The sequence below is a fragment of the Macrobrachium rosenbergii genome, chromosome 4 (assembly GCF_040412425.1).
Source record: "Macrobrachium rosenbergii isolate ZJJX-2024 chromosome 4, ASM4041242v1, whole genome shotgun sequence".
NCBI classification, from domain to species: domain Eukaryota; kingdom Metazoa; phylum Arthropoda; class Malacostraca; order Decapoda; family Palaemonidae; genus Macrobrachium; species Macrobrachium rosenbergii.
In genome coordinates, this window is record NC_089744.1 from 42,864,842 (window position 1) to 42,887,319 (window position 22,478).

Sequence of the window (22,478 nt, forward strand, 5' to 3'; positions counted from 1 at the left end):
CTACATCTTTTCCAAACTAATGTACAGTAGTTAGTAGTTAAGTACATTAGGAAGAAATATAATATACTCATCTTTAACTACTTAGATGATATACTCATACTGGCAGATGACTTTCACAAAATGCGAGTGTCATCCAAATAGTCATTGAAGTGCTCACGGAACTGGGTTGGCAAATATCTATTAAAAAGTCTGTTATTCATCCAGTGCAAAAGATAGAGTTCCTGGGAGTTCATTATAACCTGGAGAACAAAACAATGAGACCAATGCAGGAAAACATTGATAAATGTATCAGGCTTGCCAATACAGTATCCAACTTGAACAGATCTGACCTCAAATTATATCAAAGATTGATAGGATCACTTAACTTCTGTTCCTACTACACCTTTTATGGTAGATACCATCTTAAATTCCTTCACAGATTTCATAGATATTTTGCTAAAGGATATAGAATCATTCCTCCTTCTTTCAAATCCTTTCTAGAAGCATGAAACAGACTAACATGTATAGTGCTATAAACATTCCTAATAATCAAGTAGATCTAGAACTATTCACAGATGCATCCAACTTTGGCTGGGGTGGAGCATTAGTAGGAGAACATGGCATACTCTCAACTAATAATACATGGCTACAAAATGAGAATACTCTGCACATTAACATTAGAGAACTACTTGCATGCATTTACTGTATAAAACACTTCAGAGACAAACTAAGAAACAAAGTGGTACTAAAGGACATAGATTCACAAGTAACATACTGTTGGGTCAAAAACATGGTAGCATTAGGAACAAATCTGGCCCAGGAGGCCATCAAAGTGTTACTAAACATCAAAGGAAAATACAACATAGACATTCAAATAAATTTATTAAAGGGAAAAGCAATGTGATGGCTGATTCCTATCGAGAGACTTTGGTTCCATACATCCAGAAGCCACTCTTGATGATAATCTTTTTCAATTTAATTTGCACAGATATGAATTTCTTTCCTGAAATAGACCTTTTCACCAATGGCTTTAATTCTAAATGTAAGAGATTTTGTTCTTATCTACCCAACACAAAAGCAATCAGTAATAATGCTCTTCACATTAGCTGGGAAGGTTCTTCTCCTCTTTATGCTTTTCCCAAGGCTTCTTACTGCATAAAGTTGCTTTTAAGATATATAAGAATGTGATAACAACATGCTCTTCTGCACTTCGGTTCCCAGGAAAGTAAACCATGGATCCCAAGGAAGTCAAGACAGTGGCAGGAAGACCAGAAAGTACAAAGTCAAAGTAGAAGGTTGCCAGATACTTCATATGGACTGCAATTTACCAAGAAGTAAACAGCAAGGTTGAATTTCTAGCCTTCAGAATATATAAGATCAACTACCTTCCATATTTCCTCCAGAGATATGCAACAAAATTACTTCCAGTTTCTGAGACAGCTCCATGGCCAAGTAACAAAATCTCTTCAGGAGCTTTAAAAGTTCATACACAATAAATTCATATAACAAGTTCCCTCTTTTATCAGTGCTACTCTATTTCAACAGGAATTAATAGACAAGGGTCTAGCATACAACACACTAAAATGGATACCGAGCTGCTCTTGCAAACGTTTTGAAGGAATACTTTCCCAATTATTGCCTAACAGAAGACAAGTATATTAAAGCTATATTGATGGAGTCCGGACGAACAAGACCCAGCAATTCTCATCAATTTCCAGGTTGGGATCTTGATAAAGTGGTTTCCTTCCTCAACACTACAGAGATGATTCTGTGCTGCTCATGATTCAGAAGACCTTATTCCTAATGTAGCTTTGGCTTGCCCATTGAGAATGGTAACCAATTTAATCATCTATGTATCTCCAGGAGCACCTTCACGTCAGAAACCATTGTGCTAAGGAACCACCCTTCCTTCATGGCCAAGAATCAGAGAAACAATTACACTCCTATTGAATTCAGCTTTAGAGCGACCCTACCAAGCCAAAAATTTGTCCAAAGAGGTTCAACTTTATCTGGAGTACACAAATAAAATCTGTGCAGAAAGGAACATAGATAGGGAAGACCATATTTGGCTGGATGAAAACATTCAAGATCATGTCCTTCCAAAGATGAGGCAGCTATTCAGGGACTGTATTTTAAGGAGAGCTGATCCCAATGCCAGAAAACACTCCACCAATTTCCACTCTATCAGAGGTCAAGCAGCTTCAAGGATGATGTATAATGGATTTACGCTGCAAAGAGATAATGGCTAGAATGAATTGGAAAAGCAACTCTGTATTTGGGTCATTTTATGCTCTCCTCGGTCTACAGCTGGAGCTTTGATGCAGTATTTGCAGGACTTCATCTTCATGCCCCTGAAGTATCAGGTGAGCAAAACCAGTGGGTCTGACAAGGCTGAAGCCTCTCTCTCTAGAACTGACAGTTTACTTGTGAACTTAAGTTCTGGAGAGAAAGAACGAAGATGCGCAGACCAGACGAGGTCTTTCACCCTCCGACCCTACCCCAGATCTTGTGGAGACCATTCTGGAGAAATAAAGGATTTGTAAAGTAAACATACAAAAGTCAATTCAGCTTAAAATGTTTCAAGGGCCAGCCATAACAATTTTCAATTATTCATAAATCAAGACCAGGTATACTTACTCTTATCCTTGCATTTAGAGGAAATGCAATTTCAGGTAGCCCATTTGAGATCAGGAATATCTTGAAAAGGGAGGTGAACTACTGTCACATTATATTATCTTAGAATATAAGAGGAATGGAAATGTCAAAATTCACAAATTGGAACTTTTAAGTTACTACTTGTCTAATTTGCAATCTCAAATAAATCTCTCAGCAGTAAAATGGAATGGTAAGTACAGATATACTTCATAGCAACTTGCAACTTTCAAATATGGCGGTTTGGTTCTTGTCAATGGCATGTCTCTGGTTGCTCCGCCCGATGGGCGTGGTTCATTGACACGGCTGTCTGGGGAGGAGAAGGGGTGTGTCGACTAACAAAACCAGTGGGTCTGAAATTGAGTTTGCCTCTTTCTCCAGAACTATGTTGTTGGTTTAAACTGTCAGTTTACAATCTTAATGGAAAAATTGAAGAAAGTAGGGAAATAAGTAATAGGGAACAAAGTGTAATCTTTCTTTTCAGCTTAATTTGTCTGTTCCTGAACCAGCCCTAACAAGGTGCTGGGGTTAAGAGATTCACAGGCCAAAATTGTAGAATCTGCTGGCTACCTGGCGTGGAGCAGACAGTGTTAGCAGCTGATTCCCCCCCTTCCCCTAAAAGAGTAAGTGGTGATCAGAAACTAGTTTTAGGAGAGACAAAGACTGTTAGGGATCTCAAAGTAGATGTTCTGGAGGAGAAGTTCAGGTAAACTTTGATTTCGCTGATTTCAACCCCCTAGGTCTGGTTCACCCCTGGATCCATCTGAGATATTGTTCCCTTCCAGTAATTCTAGCGATTTAAAAACAAATCTGTTCTAGGATCGGGAGACAGTAGGTTAGAGACGCCCTATACGTCCTGGTTCCTTTCCGATGGGATCGAACTCTCGGATCCTCAAGCTGGAGGCAGTGCAATGGCTAACACGCCATTTAAACTGGCAGAGCATAATCACCTGGATTTCTTAGGTCGATTCTTAAGGGCACAGAGTTCTTTTACGACAATGTTTTCATTTAGGTTTCTCAAACATAAGGGACCAGGTCATTAAGAACTTTCCTGAGTTTTCACAAGATTTGTATTTGGACCACCAAGGAGGGAGTAATTCTATTTATTTTCTTTTGTTGGAAAAGATGTCTTCATCTCATTCTAATCTTCTTTTTCATCATTTCCCCCTGTTTCGGATACTATTTTTCCTTCCTTGCCTTCTAAACGACCTTCTCATGACACCTTTCCTCTCCTTCCAAGTAACACTTCGGTACCTCTTTCAATAACGGGAGCTCCCCCTACATTATCTCGCCTATTCGTACAACACACTTCTCGAGCTTCTGAGCTTCCACATGCGGAATTGGAGAAGATAGCTGTATCGAAGTTATCTAGATCAAAAGGGTTGGGTAAGGAGATTGCGAGTGGGGAGCAAGCGCACTCTAGGGTATGGCAAGAAACGCAATTGGTTCCTCAGGTTCCTCCGGGATTACCTTCCTCTTTGTACCCGCAGCTGTTCAGCACGGGTGACAGTAATCGCTCGTTCGTTACAACAATAACCAGCGTCTTATTACCAGCATTAACTACTACGCTTAGTGTGGGACAGACAGGTGTTTCTGCGACCTGTCCGACTCCCGCAATTGTGGGTCCGGTGGTGGTCCTGGGTGTGATTCCTTCTTTTACTTCTCCTACTTCTATGACTTTTATTCCTCTGGGTCAGAAGATTACAGGTACAACGGGTGGAGTATATGGTGTTGGGTCGGTATCGGGTCAGGTGTTGGGCATTTCGGGTTCATTGGATCAATTGTGGATTAGGGGTTACACAGCCAGGTTTGATGAAAGTAGGTAACTTAGGTGAAGGTATGCGTGGTGCGGGTGTGGCGCGGAGTCAAATGACTCGGTCAGCTGATTTGGGGGTTACATCTATGATAAGGGGGGATGCAGGTGTAGCGCAGCCCTTTGCGGCTGGCTCAGGTGTTTCACACACATTGACAGGTAGGGAAAATAAGGTTCCAGAAGAGGTAGGGCCTTGGTCTCCAGGTTTGGGTATGCCAGGGTTGGGTTTTCTCTGTCTCTCCACTCCACATCGACCGGAAGACATAGAAAAAGAGAATTCAGTGGATGACGATTGCCCTCTGTCAGAATCTAGTTTTCAGTATTCGGGAGACAGTGAATACAAGCGAACAGTTGAGTTCATTCACCATTTGTTCCCGCAGTCCAGGATTGTGGTGGAGCCGAACAAGCCTTACCAGGCCATGTTCGAAGAGTTATACTCTACCAAGCAGGCGGTGGTAAAGATATCGTATAAACTCCCTTGGTTCGGTAGAGTGGAGCGGGCATTGAGGGAGGTGGATGCGTGGTTGGCTTTGACAGTAGCGGAAGGAAGACATGATTCTACTCTGCTTCCGAAGAGGAAACCACTATATGGTATTGCAGGTAATCCTGCGGCTGGGTCTAGGGTTCCGCTGAATGAATCTGTAGAGGCGCTCCTTTCTAGGGTACCTGCAGCTACGAGACAGGTGAGTATTTCCTTGAGGGAATCGGCTATCTTAGAGGATACTTGTAGGGGACAGTTGGAGGCCCTTTCGCATTCTTTGTGGATGCTCTTTGGTCTCGGAGGCTTCCTAAAACGAGATGGGTATGTACAGTCAGACCCTGTGCTTTTCGACAACCTTGTAACGTCTGTGTCTATGGGCTTGGCTCATCAGGCGAACATCGCAGCAGGATGTACTACGTTTGTCGGGAAGAAGAGGAGGGACCTTTACCCGAGTCACTTTCCCCCCCCACTTCCCCGACATTCATAAGAGAATACTATCGAGAGTGCCCCTTGCGATCACTGACTCCCTTTTCAGGGAAGAAGACGTCTCAGCGATGGTCAATTTCGTTTCTTCGACGTCTGCAGTCGAGTCCCAGCAGGCGATGATCCATGTGGCAGCACAAGGTGTCAAGTCCCCAAGGGGTTCAAAGTTTCCCTTACCAGGTAAAAGGACGGGCTCGCGATCGCCAGTCGGATCGCCTAAAAAGGTGAGGTTTACATCTAGGCCGTCGTCAAGTTCCCAGAAAGCCCCTTTGAATAAGAAGGGTTTTCGAAAGTAGGAGATATTGCCCTCGTTAGCGCCAGTGGGAGGTTGTCTGACCCACTTCATAGAGAACTGGGAGAAGTGGGGTGCAGAGGAGTGGGTTTTGAAGGTGTTGAGGGAGGGATACAGAATTCCTTTCTTGACTTCCCCTCTGGTGTCCAGTTCTCCAATCCAGCTTCCCAGGTATTCTTCATCCATCAGGGGAATAGCCCTGGAAGCAGAGATTCAGTCCTTACTGGACAAGGGAGCAATCGAGCCAGCTCCCCCTTTCCCAAGGCTATTACAGTCGAATATTCGTGACAGCCAAGGCAGACGGTACTTGGAGGCCCATTATAGACCTTTCGGCGCTCAACTGTTTCATAGTACCTACAAAGTTTCACATGGAGACCTCACATGTGGTTTTGGGGTCAGTTCGGAGAGAGGATTGGATGGTCACCGGGAATCGCGGAGATTCCTTCGTTTATTGGGTCCATTCGGGATTTTCCAGTTCAAGGTCCTCTGCTTCGGACTGACTACGGCACCTCAGGTGTTTTCGAGGGTAATGTCTCCGGTTTCAGCGATCATGCATCGCCAGGGCTATCGTATGAGGAGATATCTGGATGATTGGCTGATTCAAGCCGTGTCCGAGGAAGAGATTTTAAAAGCAAGGGACTTCCTTTTAGAAATATGCAAGACGTTGGGAAGATAAATGTGAGAAAAAACTCTCTCTCCCCATTTCAAGTAAAGACGTTCCTAGGGATAGTAATTCAGACACATCCTTGAAGGCCTTCTCCTACACAAGACAGAGTCAATGCCATCTTGAGTCAGGTGGCACACTTTTTATCAGACCAATCTCAACCGGCGAGCGAGTGGAGGAGTCCTCTCGGAAGGATGTCATCCCTCTCCCTCCTGGTTCCAGGCTCTCGTCTCCGGATGCGCTCTCTTCAAATATGTCTCAGGAATCGCTGGGACTTCCGGGAAGAGAACACAGTGATAATCTGGGACGATTCCTGCCACAAGGATCTTCTGTGGTGGTCAGAAGAAGATTACCTGACCACCGGTCTAGACTTGTCACTCCCGGTGCCAGAAGTACATCTGTATACAGATGCCTCAGATCGGGGTTGGGGAGCAACCCTGGAGGAATCTCAGGCCAAAGGCCTTTGGAAGACTCCGGATCGGGAGGAATTGATCAATGTCTGAGAACTAAGAGCCATAGAGGAAGCATTACACCAGTTTGCACACCTGGTAATAGGAAAGGTAATAGCGCTTTTTTCGGACAGCACTACGGCCTTAGCATACCTCAAAAGAGATGGAGGCACAAGGTCAACGACCCTGAATTGCGTCGCACAGAGGATACTGTGATGGTGCGAGAGTCGCAAAATTACACTCCTTCCCCAGTTCATCGCGGGGAAATTCAACGTGCTGGCAGATGCCCTGAGTCGGGAGAAGGAAATAAGAGGAAGCGAGTGGACCTTGGTGCAAGAGGAGATGTAAAATCTGTTGAAGAAATGGCCAGCCATGATGGACCTATTTGCCACTAGGATGAATTATCGATTACCAAATTATTTTTCCCCAATGACGGACACAATATCCTGCGGGACCGGATGCGATGCTGGATCCTTGGGAAAATCTCCAAGTATATGCATTCCCACCTTTCGGCATGATACAGCAGGTCCTGACAGGAATACACAGATGACACTGATAGCACCATTCTGGCCACAAAGACCCTGGTTCCCAGAAATACTAGAAATGCTGTCCGAATCTCCGATTATCCTACCACAAAGGAAGGATTTACTCAGACAGCCACACTTCCTTCGCTTCCACAAGAACCTGTCCGTGCTGAAGCTAGCTGCATGGAGACTATCTAGTGAGCAGCGCGAAATTCTGGTCTCTCTAAGGCAGTGGCTCGACAGCTTTCCTTTTGCCTAAGGAAATCAACCAGAAAATTGTACCAAGTAAGATGGGCCATATATCGCAGATGGTGTAGATCACAAGGACATAGAATTTCCTGCCCTACGAAATCTAAAAACCTATCATATTCAATTGCAGGATATAGGTCAATGCTCGCAAGTACTTTCAGGTTCCACCTACCGCAATTATCGAGTAGTAGAATCTTACATGACCTGCTTAGGTCTTTCAAGATCGAGAGACCTGTGGCACCGCTTCGGGCCCCTTCGTGGGATTTAGTGACAGTTTTGAAAGTATTAAGTTCTCAAGTGTTCGAACCTCTAGAGAAATTAACATTGAGGGAATTAACTAAAAAAAGTATTATTCTTGGTATCGCTGGCAACGGCAAAAAGAATAGGAGAAATTCAGGCTGTGTCAAGGAAAATGTCGTACGCAGACAACGATATTTTTCTCTCGTATCTTCCTGAATTCAGAGCAAAGTTGGAATCGGAAGGTAACCCGCTGCCGAGAGCGTTTAAAGTTACCTCACTCGAGGATGTCATCACAGGAGAAGAGTCAGAAATGCTCCTCTGTCCTGTGTGTGCGCTAAAACACTATTTATCACGCACCAATAAGTTACGACCGCACCCTCGAACTCTCTTCGTCTCCCCGAGAAACCCATCTCAGCCATTATCTAAGAATGCGGTTAGTTTCTTCCTTAGAGGAGTTATCTTGCAAGCTTGCAATAACGATCCCTTCCAATCACCAGGTCATAATTCCCGGCCCAGAGCACCTAGTATCAGGAGTATGGCAACATCGGCAGCATTCCTTAAGAATTTTTCGGTTTCGGCAATTATGGAGGCAGCAACGTGGAAGTCAACGTCGGTTTTTACTTCATTCTATTTAAGAGACATTCAATTCACGTCGGAAGAAGGTTTTTCGCTTGGTCCGTTCGTGGCAGCAAACACGATTTTACAATAATTGGCTTATATATTAGCTGAGGACTAGTATGTAGGATATAGTATTTTAAACATTTTTTTATATCAGTTGTCAAAAAATTGTTAGGGTTCGTAGTTGTCAGAGGTTGTTTCATCATTGGGTACTAAGTCAGGCAAGGAGCAACCATGGAGCAACTTACACCTAGAGGATGCACGAACTCCGCACCGGCAATCTTCAAGGAACATTGTGAAGGAAGAACCCCTGGAACTTCCCCTCCAATACATGAGAGGCTACAATAGCCACATGGGAGGCCTCAGTTCCACCTGCATACATGGGAGGTTAGCTTGACTGGGACGAGACTCAGACTTACGAGACTGACGATGAGGTACTCTCCCCTTCAACCATCTCACCAGATGATCAGACCAGAGGTGAGTAATCGGACAGAACATAAGTAGGTGTAACTGAGTTACCTGCTTATCCACGAAGGTAGGTCGGGCTGACTTTGATTGACCCCACCACTGTGTAAGTGTTGTTAATCGGGCTAATACAGGTGTTCAGGGAGTGTATTGCAATATGAAGTTTTCATAATAAAACTAATATTGTAATACTTACCTGAACACCTGAATGACTCCCACCCACCTCCCCTCTTCAATAATAGTGATTAATTAGCGATTGGAAAGGAGGGGAAGTTTCTGCCAACCGGTGCAGATAGGGTTGCATCGGTGGGCAGGTAACTCAGTAAACAATGTTTACCTGCAGCGTTGGTAACGCTGGCAGTTAAAATTTTTAACAATGTAGTTAAATGAGTGGGGTTATGTTCGGGCTGGTCAGGTGACCAGGGCTAATTCAGGTGTTCAGATAAGTATTACAATATTAGTTAACTCGGTAAACAATGTTTACCTGCAGCGTTGGTAACGCTGGCAGTTAAAATTTTTAACAATGTAGTTAAATGAGTGGGGTTATGTTCGGGCTGGTTAGGTGACCAGGGCTAATTCAGGTGTTCAGATAAGTATTACAATATTAGTTTTATTATGAAAACTTCATTTTTTGAGTATTAGTACTAGAACAAGTTGATCAAAGTTTTTATTGGACTGTATTTGCAATGTTGTACCTTTGAAAGCTGGTTATTTTGCTTCTCTCAGTATCATAAATTAGAACCCTTGAAACCAGTTTCAGAAATCATAGCCAGTGACTCAATTTTTTTCTGGTTTATTTAATGAGATCTGTATAATTAATCTGAAAATTTCAGGGACTTGACCATTGTCTTATTGAGCCCTTGTTCTCTTGCATGCCTACCTCATCAATGCTAACCTCTTCCAAAAAAAAAGAGGAGAAAGAAAGGATTCACCCCAATTGATGTCAAGTATAGCCATGCAGTTTAATAAACTCGCCATCTCATTGCATACTTTGTTGATCACAGACCATGTAAATGCCTTGATGCATAACATGTTGATATGATTTGTTACACTCCCTGTTCAATAGAAATTATACTATTTTAGCATTTCGTACTAAAAGCTCAAAGCCTATCTCTGGTAAAGAATAAACAATCTTTGTGTACAGCATATGGTACTAGCTTCTTGGGTGATTAAAGAAATTGGGACTTTTCAGAGGCTTGTCACCATGGCAGATGTGACATCAATTGAACATCCCACACTCAAGGTTTGTCAAATAAGTTTTTCTGTATTTTTGCAGCATTTTGGTTAGTAATGTGGTTAAAATTAAAAAAAAATTAAACTTACATTAAAATATAATTTACTTAAAAGATTTGTTGCTAAACATTTTGGTAAAATATTGTTAAAATTTGAACATATTTGAAAATATCATTTACTCAAAAACTTCAGTTCCAGACATTTTGATAATTATATACTGGATAGTTATTCATTATTAAATTTGAACATACATTAAAATTTTGTGTATTTAAAAGCTTTAATACCATCTTTTATAAGTTTTTCTAACTGAATTGTTTAAACAACAGGTGCCTTACGATGTCTTAAACAAGAAATTTCGTGTGGCTCAAAAAACCCTTGATAGGGAAGCTTGTCAGGTAACTTCAGCAGTTTCAGAGCTGGAGAAAGTTCTTTTCACAGACAACCGCAGTGCCTCTAATATATCATCGCTCCTTGGTGGTGTGGTTGAGAAGCTGACCAATTTTAAGCGAAAGGTAAGATTGTTTTATTGCTTTTGTTATTGATGTCATAGCTATGTACATAGCTTATTGATGTTACAGCTATGTGACAGCCAACAGGTATGTAAAGTCTCCCAAATGGGATTAACTTGTAAGGGTGTTGATGTGCTTTAGAACATTGGAGAAAGTGCCTGTCATTTTCTCAGCTCAAGCACTGCATGCACAATAATAGTACCTAACCTTCCTAGCATTGAGCTACTATCATGAATGTTTTCACCATTCAGTTGTGCAATGACCATTCCTGTTTTTTATATATTGATCATCAATTTGAAGTTGAGCACAACTAGAATACCATAATTTAGAGAAATTATTGTTTTTCATGAGGATTGGTTGGTATCAAAGCAAAGTGTTTTTTCAGCATTCAAAAATTATTTTATTTTATGCATGACTTGAAGGTTGGTGATGATGGTAAAAATTTAATGGTATTTTTTTTTATAACAAAGTTTCTTGGTGAATAAAATAACACTTGTAGAATTATCATTTATTTGTATATGGGAGTACAATATTTGACAGAAAAAGCATGCCAGTTTGGCTAAATTTCTTGATTGTATTTTTTGGTGTGCACCAGAGTTTGGGATTATAGCACCTATTCAATATACTTTAGTTTCCATCCTCAATTTTCAGGCTGAGGAAGCCACACAGGATGAGACAGAATGTGGACGTGTTGTAAAGCGACGAGTTGATCACCTCAAAGAGCATGACTCCCTTAGTCCATCAGTTGTGGCTGAGTGGAAACGAACCAGGTTGGATAGACTGTTGGTAGAGTACTTATTACGTGCTGGATGTTATTCCACTGCTACCAAAGTGAGTATCTTTGGGTATTTATTTGAGTGCTATTGAAGCTTGTAAGGCCTAGGTAAATGTTAATAAGGAAAAATTTTATTCTTATTTTCAAATTATACAAAAATATTTTCATTCGAACTGAGATAAGATGGAAATGGAGATTATGTGTATGGATTTTTAAACAGTGGTTTGAGTGTTGGGAAACAGGTCATGTAAAAGGATTCTGATTATACTTTAAAACCTTCATTTGTCAATATTTTTTTTACTGATTTACTTTCCAGTTGGCAAGTGCGCGTGGCACAGAAGGTTTAACCAACTTGGATGTCTTCCTGGTGGCTAGGGAAGTAGAGCAGTCTCTGGCCTGTCGGGACACTTCCAAATGCCTCTCTTGGTGTCATGATAATAGGAGCAAGCTTCGCAAATTGAATTCTTCCTTGGAATTCAATGTTCGGATGCAAGAGTTCATCGAACTTATCAAGAATGACAGAAGAATGGAAGCTATCAAGTAAGAAAACATTGTAACTGAGTTTTTCCCTATTTCATGTTAAATATTTTTTAAACCATCATTGTTATTCAACATAATTTCATAAAGTGTGTGATGAATAATCTTGTTCCTTCAAGAATATAAACTTTATTTATCATTGAGGAGTAATCTTTGGCACAAGCTGGTTTTAGTGGTGAAGCTAATTAACAGGGTAATCAATTGGCAGCTGGTGGATGAGGCTGTGTTACCCTTCCATTCATGTCTGCGTATCCTCAGTTTTTTTCTGCTGCTTCTGTGCCAACATGTCTTCTACGCTGCTGTTGTGGAACTTTTGACCTTGGTTTCTGGAATTGATATGTGCATTCTGTCCTTCTTTCCTTTGGTATTTGTATGATTAGTGATTGTGTTGGCATGGTCAATGATGTACATGGAAAGTAAAGTAGGGTAACGTAGATATGTGGGTAGGTTTGTATGTGGCTGCCTTAAGTTTCCCATAGGTATCATTTTGCCTACTACTTGTTCTCTGTAGGAACCAGGTTTGTATTAGGAATCTTCCTTACGGGGAGTTTGTTGATTGTTGCCTTCCCAGTGCAGGAGTATGGCTCTTAATTTGAAGAGGATCAAGAAGACTCCATTGGTCTCTTCATTAGGTAACTTTGCTGTTACTCTAGCTTCTTTCTTTAGGACTGTTCCTCACTGTTCTCCCCTGGCTGCTTGGTTTATCAATGACCGTTCATGTCGTGTCACACCTGTTTGCCATGAATGTCCCAGATATGCCCATTAGCTAGCCAGGAAAATACCATTCCTGCTCCTGCAACACTGAACATGTCTCTGAGCTTCTCAGAGTCCCCAGAAGTTGAAGGCACTCTGGCCAATCCTTGGCTGGTTAGGGAAGCTTTCGTTTGTTCCCATTTTGGAGTATTTGACTCTGAAAAAAGGTTTATCTCCTTCTGTTGCTACGGTCTTTGTTACAATGACAGACCTATTACTACTGCTTCTGTTGAAATTACTTCTGTCATTAATCCCAAACCTTTGGCAAGTAACTCTTCCTCAACTTTGACATCCTGTGCTGTGGTAGGAGATCTGAGAGAACAGCATGGTAGGAGCAAGGGCAAGAAGCCCAAGCGTGCTTCTATGTTTTCCTCCCCTTCATCCAAAGGCTACCTCTTCTTTCACTTCATCCTCATCCTCTTGGCATTCAGAGTGTAGTAGGGGGTAGGGAGATGGTTCAGAAGTCTTTTCCTTGTAGGAAGTCCTGACAGACTGCTCACAGGCATCACTGCTACTGTTTTCTGTGGAAGGAAGGTAAACAATTTGGTGCACTAGTAAATTTGCAACAGTATACTTGTTTGTACTTTTCAGGAGAGGAGATTCAACTGGACTCATGTCATGGTCTCTTGAGGTACAGCAGGAGGAGCCTGATGTTTTTATGATTACTGATGGTCTAAGTTTTTTACAACTGGTTTGGGACACCCATTGGTGCAAGCTTGACAGTTCACCCATGTTGATCCTAGCAAGTGCAAATTGTCCATTGTCCACCGTGGTTCTTATGAAAGAAAAGTTTTATGGACAAAACCTACCAATAAAAATTAAACTCTTTAGACAAAATGGAGTTACAATTCTATGTATCCCAATATCTCCAATTTAAAAAAACACGCACTGAAAGAGTGCCACATTCAGTCCAGTATGTGCTTATGTGGATAGGATGACCACACTATGTGGATTTGTGGAATACCTAAATCCATAAACTGTGATCAGAACTATTAAGCTAGGTCTAAGGAATACTCAAATTATATATACTATACAAATTTAGGATTAATACAGGAGAGAACAGGAAAGGCAATAAAAAAACCTAAACTGCAGCTAAAAGTAAGAGTTATTATTGACATATCCAGAAAGGTTACTTATAAAATGGCAGTGGGTCAGAACCTTGAAAGAATACAAAAAATTGTAAGAAAGGAGTACAGTCATACCCCGAACTTACGCGAGGTTAGGTTCCAGAACCCCTTGTGCAAGGTGAATTTTCACATAAGTTTGGCAGGTCTCTAAAAATGCTAACAAATGATTTTTTTCTATAGTTTAAAACACTAAATATAACCCTAATCATGTTCCCAAAGTATTAAGCTAATTTTCAAATGAAATTAAAGTTACTGTAATTTCATTTAAAAGTTAGCTTAATACATTACCCTTAGAAGTCATCTCAACCTCGTTTTTAAGAATTTCCTTATTCTACGTCTCTTTCTCTTTGGTCGGACATGCTTTTTCATGAACAGTGTTTTTTATGTTGACTAATACAACTCTTAGTTATTATGTCCCTATGTTTTAGAACGTATTTACCACACTAGCGCATTTACAGTTCATAGAGTGTACAGGTAAAATTAGATAAATTTAAACTATCTGCTGTGCAGGTAAAGATGTAGAGAAATAATAAGTTGTAAAAATGTGTGAGCTAACTTTATCAATTATTATGAAGACAGAGAATAACATGAGAGAGAGAGAGAGTTGTCCTTACTTAAAATATCAAGTTAAAATAATAATGAATTATTATGGAGACAGAGAGAATAACTTGAGAGAGAGATAGAAGCTGTTCTTACATTAGATATCAAAAGATGGAAATTCATGATTTATGAAGGAAAAAGAAAGAAACAAAAAAAGAGATTGTACGAAGAGATCCATTGACACGCTGTGGGCAACAATTGACATATTTGACAGCTTTGTCCTGACCCCACTCTTCAAAGGCTTCACAAGATTGAGAAATGATATTTGATTGTTTAAAATATCACATAATTTACTACAGAAATGTATAAATTTTTTAATTACAGTTACATTATTATTATTATTATTATTATTATTATTATTATTATTATTATTATTATTATTATTTGAAAATTAGTACTTACTATTGGGTAAATCATTTATTTATCATACAAAACAAATAAACATATACATGTAACTATAAAAATTCTCTCTTCTCAGTAAGAGAGAGAAAGAATTATTTTTATTTAATGTTATTTAATTTTCACATAAAAGCTTGAAAAGTTATAAATTACATAAAAATGTAAACTAACGCTTTTGCAGGGTTTCTTGAGGATTCCCAAATGTCGCATGTCTGTGAAAAAATTGCGTATGACAATTAGTTAGGTTCCAATGAAAAGTTCGCATGTCTGTGAATTTGCGCAACTCAGATCATGTAAGACCGAGGTATTACTGTACATTTACAACTGGCCAATGAATCCACAGAAAATTACAGAAAAACCAGTATGTTCCTACATGAGTACAAACACTCAGTCTTTACCTATGGGATTAACTTTCAGCGAGCTGCAAATCCGGCTGTTAAGCTTTTGCAAGGTTGGTTATGGTAACAGTTACTGATGGTTCGGGGAGCTAATGCTGTCCTATCATCTCCTCGATTGATGGTGCAGGTTGCATCTCACCTAAGTTGTGCTACTCCTAGGGGTGGGACTGGCCTCCTCTCTTTGTCCTGTCTTCCTTCCTCTTCCAGTGGGCAGAGGAACAGTGAACGAGCCATCACATGCTGGACTGGCGTGCATGCAAGTGATCTAGATGACTGAGTATCCTATCTATAATTAACTATTTGGATTAGTAGATGCAAATCCTTCCTTCTCTCTAGCAAGGGGAGAGAGGGACTGACCAGTTGGTTATTGTTAGCTTTGTAATCTCCGACACTGTGCGGTCATCCAAACCTTTTCAAGTCAAGGGTATTACGTTCTTTTAATTCGAAGTGCCCAGAAGTCTGACAGTTGAACATCTTTCTTGTACTTTTGGCCGCACTCAACGAGAAGTGCTTTTCTTCTCTGTCCAGCCGTTCTTTCTTACTCCTCTTGTATATTTTGCATTTATAATTTGAGATATTGATTTGAAACATTAGTGACCCCTCGCTACTTCACGATTCGATTATCGCGAATTCACGGCTTCGCTGAGTTTTTAATATATATTTATGGAAAATATATTGTGGATTTTCTGGAAAATTCTAGAAAAATCGTGATATATGAACACCCAAAATTTCTCATTAAATCCATCAAAATATTAATAATAAATAGTATTTCCTAGTCTAAGAACAACAAAACAAGCATAAAATAGCAAAAAAACACATATTTGCGCTTGTAACTCCTATGACAAAAAAAAAAGAACCATCTGGGAAGTGATGCTTATACAGTACCGCGTGTTCCATTGTTGGGAAAACACAAAGCGTACCATCTCGGTGACCAAGTCCGTTGTAACATGGGCTGTGATTGGTGCATGGGAGGGAGATGACAAAGCACAGCTTCCTGATTTCTAATTGGGCCTGTGATTGGTGCTTAGATTGATGCTCAGAACCCGCAGCATCTCCCCTTGTCTCTCTCTCGCGGCCACTTCGTTTCAAGCTTTCTCGCCAAACGGTTTACTTTCCGATGTGCTGTGTGATTTTTTTGTGGTTTTTGTTGAACTTTGCTTCAATTTTCACCCCCTGCAATGGCTCCCAAGCTTGCTGCTTCTTCCAAGGCTGGTACTGAGCCTAAACGCCTTCGAAGAATGATGACGATTGCTGAAAAGGTGAAACTTCTCGATATGTTGAAGGAAGGGAGAAAGTTCGTGGCTATATTCCGCCATTTTGGCGTGAACGAATCCACCATTTGCTACATCTACAAGGACGAGGCGAAGTTTAGGAAGACAGCTGCCATCACCTTTAACAAGTCGGCAAAGAGATTGGTTACGGCTCGTAATAAAACGATTGTCTGTATGGAAGCTGCTTTGGCCGTATGGATAGCCAACTGCCGAAAGAAGAACATAGCCTTGGATACGAACGTTATCCAAACAAAGGCTAGGAGCCTGTACGAGACCTTCGCCGCTAAGGAACCAGAGGACGGCAGTGGCGACCATGAAGAAGCAGAAGAAGATGAAGAAGACGTAGAAGATCCGCAACCAGGGACGTCCAGTCATTCACCACGTAAGAAACTGCAATTTTCTGCTAGCAAAGGGTGGTTTGCAAAGTTTCAGAAATGCTACGGCCTAAAAAAGCTCCTCATTGCATGGCGAGGCTGCTTCGGCTGACACAGTCGCTGCTGAAACATATGTCAGTGAAACCTTCAAGAAGATTATCTCTGGAGGTGGATATCAGCCCGAACAAGTTTTTAATATGGACGAGACAGGCTTGTTTTGGAAAAGAATGCCCTTGCGAACTTTCCTGTTCAAAGAGGAAGCAAAAGCTTCTGGCTTTAAAGCATACAAGGATCGTGTGACCCTCGTGATGTGTGGCAATGCTGCAGGATTTTTATTAAAGCCAGGACTTATTTACAAGTCTAAAAACCCAAGGGCTTTAAAAAACAAAAACAAGAATCTACTACCCATACAGTACATTGGATGCACAATCCAAAGGCCTGGATAACGAAGATGTTGACCTCAGACTGGTTCCACCAGTGTTTTATCCCGCAAGTGAAGGTGTATCTAGCAGAAAAGGGTGTGCCATTCAAAGTCCTTCTCATTATGGATAATGCTGGTGGCCATGCTACTGATCTGTCATATTCAGGGGTTCAGGTTGAGTTCCTACCACCCAACACGACATCACTTATTCAGCCAATGGACCAGGGGGTTATCAGAGTGTTCAAGACCCTATACACGAGGAATGCCCTGGCGAACCTGGTTGCTTCCGTGGATGCCGCCCAAGAAGATGACGATTTCAACTTGAAGGCATACTGGCGGCAGCACACAATTGCTACGTGCCTCCAAAATATCCACAAGGCATTGGAAGAAATGAAGCCTGCCACCATTAACACCAGCTGGAAGAAGTTGTGGCCCGAGGTTGTTTACAAACGACAAAGGATTTACACCTGCCGAAATCCAATGCTCGGCAGTACAGAAAGCTGTGCAGATGGTTGCAATCCTTGGAGGTGAGGGCTTTGCGGACATGACCACGGGCGACGTCGACGAACTTCTAGAATGACACTCCCAGCCGCTAACTGACGAAGACCTCGAAGAGTTGACGAAGTCGGCGAGCGAAGAAGCAGCAGCAGCAGCTCAGCAAGAAACAGAAGTTGTCTCCCAAACTGGCTTGACTTTGGAACGGCTTGCCGAGCTCTGCAACCTGGCTAAGGAACTGCAAGAGTGGTCGCAGGAATAGGATGACGATATGGTTCGATCGGTTCAATTCTGCAACATGGTCGATGACGTCATGGCCCCCTACAAGATGCTCTTCAACTGGAAAAAGAAGCAGCAGCAGCAACTGCCAATCACAATGTTTTTGCAGCCTCGCAAAAACGAGCCAGTTCCTGCTGCTGCTACTACGGTTACACATTCGGAAACCACGGAAGAAGTGGAAGAGGTGCCCCAGGAAATGGCACCGCTGTCTGAAGAGACGTAAAATACAGTTATTGACTGCGCAGTAAAAGTCATCATCACCTTCATCGTCATCATCTTTACTGCGCAGCAAATTCATCATCATCTTCATGCAAGTTTTACTTCAACTTCTTTCGTGGTGAGTACAGTGACATTCTTTATTTTTTTTTAATCTTAAGTGTTACTGTACTGTATTACATGTAATACAGTACAGTAACATGATACTGTATTGTATTACTTTATGTATACTGTATTTTTAAAATTTAAAGCTTGCCGCTCACGTCATATACTATAGCTACTTTACCACAGTAATTTAGCCCCTGTTATATGGTACTGTAAACTTACCTACCGAATTCATATTGCTTAACAGTTGTCCCTGTTATTAATAGAGTAAAGGGTGGGTTGTTAAGAGTACAGGGAGGGTTTTAAAAAGTCCAAATACATGTTAAATAATTAAATAAATATGCTGTCCGTACTTCGCGGAATTTCAATTATCGCGGCCGTTCTTGGAACCTATCTCCCGCAATAAATGATGAGTCACTGTATTTTGATATATTAAGACATTTCTATATGTTTTATTTCTTATGTCTTCAATGATATTTTTGCTTACTCATACTGCGTAGTAGGCTTAGGTGTGGGGCTTTTTCTCCCTTTATATCATTGTTGTTGTTGCTCAACATCTTCTAGGTATGTTTAATTATTTTCTTTTTTAGACAATGTTTTGATTCAAACTTCACAATTTCTGGGAACATGGTAATATTTTAGTCTTTCAGTTGTTGTGTAGATCGAGACGATCGAGACATTTCTGGTTTGTGTTGCAGCTGAGGGTTTCGTGCGACGATTCGTCTTACTTAATGTAGCAAGTTTTCCTCCACTCACTCAACACGAATATTAATTGCGCAAGTTCTGCGATTGCGTTGTTCCCGACTACATGCTCAGGACCAGTCGGAATTTACCATCTTGTCTCTTTCCTGTCTTGGTGGGGAGAGGGGGGGTTGGTGAGTCCTACGGCTCACTCCCTTCCCCTTAGATACAGATATTTTTTCTCCATTTTCTCAGGGTGGGAGGTTTCTTTTCAGGCCCTACAGTTCGGAACTTGTTTTGCCTCTGGACTTCCCTGTCCTCTTGCACGACAGGTATCAGCCCTGCTGCTCGCCTTGAAGTCGTACAGCGGCGTGTTCCCCTCAGATCTTGGGAGCCCCTCTACATTCTCTTCGCTCTCCCAGTGTTCCCCACTTAACCTGCCCTTATCTGTCCTAGTCTAACCGGACTGTTTTGTAACTCGGTATGCTAGTTCTTCTTGTGCCTTCAAGCATTACGATCAGTCTTTAAGCTTTAAGTAATGTTGCTCCGGAATGGCACCATGGAGGTTCCTTAGTCAGGGGAAAGGGGCGGGGCCCTTGGTGTCCTGTCATCGTAGGGCAACTCCCCTTTGAGTAGCATACTGAACTTATATCATCATTTGGGATCTCCTCATAGGACGTCTCCTCTGTTGACGATGCACATTCCATTGACAGTACTACAACTTCTCCTCTGTCAATGGTGCGAAGTCCAATGACAGTGCACAAGTTGAAAGTAGAGTACTTAGCACATATCTGCATAGATCATCTTATCATAGGACATCCCCTGGGGTTATCCTATGATCTTCTCTGTATACAGTCCTGATGAATGGGGTTGCAGTAGCATGCTCAACACAGATGTCAGTCAGACACATTCCAGGATGAGGGATGTATGTTAGACAAGTTCTGTCACTGGAGCCTGTGCCCATGCACAGGTAAAGGAGTTCCACTGGCCAACGTGAAGTGATTGAGCGTGCCTACTTTCCCTTATCAGTTTCTACTGCTAGATTGGTTTTAATACCAGTGACTTGTATACAGGAGCATTCATCTTTAGAGGACTGATCTCCTTAATATTCACTTAGAACTTTTATGTTCGTGGAATTTCGAACGATGGTTCTGAGCTATACTAAACCACTTTCACATCCTGTATCAATGAGGTCTTACTTTTAAGGACAATGGAATTGATCAAGACTAATCTTTTTTTTTTTTTTTCTAGTTGCTTTCTTCTCTACCGAGATAGGTAAGAAGATAAGACCTATCAGATGCTGTACCTATAGAATACACGTGACTGAAGTATTCCTACTGATATAACATTTTGTTTTGTACACAAATGTATCTTTCAGTGGCATACCCTTCCTCTCTTTAGTTGAAGGGGAAAGGAATATCAGACACATATTGATAGATACCTTAGTTTCTTGTCTGAACAGATATATATCTATCAACTGATCTGGAGACTTAAGTTCTAAAAACTTATTTTCTGTCAAGGAAGGGTGTCTGGAGCCCCTTTCCTTGGTCCTCGTGCTGATTTGTGTACAAAACATTTTGTTTTGTACACAAATGTATCTTTCAGTGGCATACCCTTCCTCTCTTTAGTTGAAGGGGAAAGGAATATCAGACACGTATTGATAGATACCTTAGTTTCTTGTCTGAACAGATATATATCTATCAACTGATCTGGAGACTTAAGTTCTAAAAACTTATTTTCTGTCAAGGAAGGGTGTCTGGAGCCCCTTTCCTTGGTCCTCGTGCTGTTACGTTACTCCTGTGAGGAGTGGGAGATGTAGCCAGTAACTGCTGCTTACAACCATCAGTATGATAATGACACCACGATACTAACATGGTCCCCAAAGGTCCTAGTGTCCTTCCATCTTACCCGAAACTTACTTATGTCCAGTAGGAAGTTTCATGGTATGCTCTGTTGATCAGTCCCCCACTAGAGAAGGGAACTCTTTGCTATCATTTGTTGGGCAGCTAGATGCTAATGAACTAGTTGTTAGCTTTGGGTTGAAAGACTAGATTATGGGGTAATACAGAAGTCATATTGTCTTTGGTGCCACAGGACCATTGAAGGAAAATGATCCATCCAACTGATCACCTTCGAATATGTAGAATAAGCAGAACAGAATAGAGCCAACAACAGGAAATTGAGAGAAAAAATAGTATGATCAATCTTTTGAGGTTGAGCGAGAAGAGATTTGGCAGAAATTAAGAAGAGTTAATGGATTACTGAACATCAAAGACCACCAAGATGTCTAATTAATGGCATAAAAAGAACAAACCGTGAATGGTAGATATCAAATAGACCTGTGCTAGAAAAACTCTTGGAAAATATTGACTTGTACTTTTAAGAACATAAAAGGTAAAAAAGTAAGTATAGCTTAGTTTTACCAGACCACTGAGCTGATTAACAGCTCTCCTAGGGCTGGCCCGAAGGATTACACTTATTTTACGTGGCTAAGAACCAATTGGTTACTTAGCAACGGGACCTACAACTTATTGTGGAATCCGAACCACATTATAGCGAGAAATGAATTTCTATCACCAGAAATAAATTCCTCTAACTCTTCATCAGCCGGCGGCGGGAATCGAACTCCGGCCCATCGAATGACGGTCTGAAGCTCAACCAACTCGGCCAACAAAGGGCTAGAGAACATAAAAGGAAAACAGAATCAGAGCATATAAACTTTGAAAACCAAAGTTTTATACTGTACCATAATAATAGATGGATTACAACTGGAGAGCTAGCTTTTGCCTTTTCTTCTTACAGCAGTTCAGCTTCAGGTCAAGACTTCAGTATTAATTTTAAAGTGATCAGATATCTAACCATGTTGGCTAAAAGCTATATAATAACATTTTTATAATCAGCTCTGGATGAAAAATTGTTTCCGAAAGATTGGCATCATGCCGTCATTACACAGTATCAGTAACATAAGTAGGTAAGGATCCAAGTAAACCATCAAGTTAAAGGCCAGCCTAAAAGGTATATGATGCAGCTTCAAACATGCTTTATTAAAAATGTCATATCATTGGTATAAGAGGCAACCTACTTTTATTTATACAAAAACTTCCTCACAGACTTTCCAAGCAAGAATAAATTATATAAAATAGAAAATGCTCTTCCACAGGGGTGTGTGTTTATCAGTATGCTATTCCTACTAGCAGTCAATAATATAATAGACCAATCATCAATTTGAATTAAGAATATTTATACAAGGACAAATTTGCAACATGCTATATTGCTTTAAACCTAAGGTTGGTTAAGATATCTTTAATAATGCCATAGAAAAAGTGCACAGATAAATTTGCAACATACTATATTACCTTAAACTTAAGGTTTACCTAGGATATTTTCAATAATGCC

The 22,478-nt window shown here is 41.0% G+C and overlaps 1 protein-coding gene across 3 annotated transcripts in view; it reads left to right on the plus strand.

The window, feature by feature from the left end:
• Kaz (Katazuke) overlaps nucleotides 1-22,478 on the plus strand; it is a 117,975-nt gene that overhangs the window by 22,162 nt on the left and 73,335 nt on the right. For all 3 annotated transcript variants that reach the window (XM_067095754.1, XM_067095758.1, XM_067095748.1), the window contains 4 exons: nucleotides 10,102-10,152; nucleotides 10,469-10,654; nucleotides 11,303-11,482; nucleotides 11,743-11,966. In XM_067095754.1, the coding sequence (XP_066951855.1) occupies nucleotides 10,114-10,152; nucleotides 10,469-10,654; nucleotides 11,303-11,482; nucleotides 11,743-11,966 (629 nt within the window). In that variant the 5' untranslated portion in view covers nucleotides 10,102-10,113. The remainder of the gene's footprint in view (nucleotides 1-10,101; nucleotides 10,153-10,468; nucleotides 10,655-11,302; nucleotides 11,483-11,742; nucleotides 11,967-22,478) is intronic.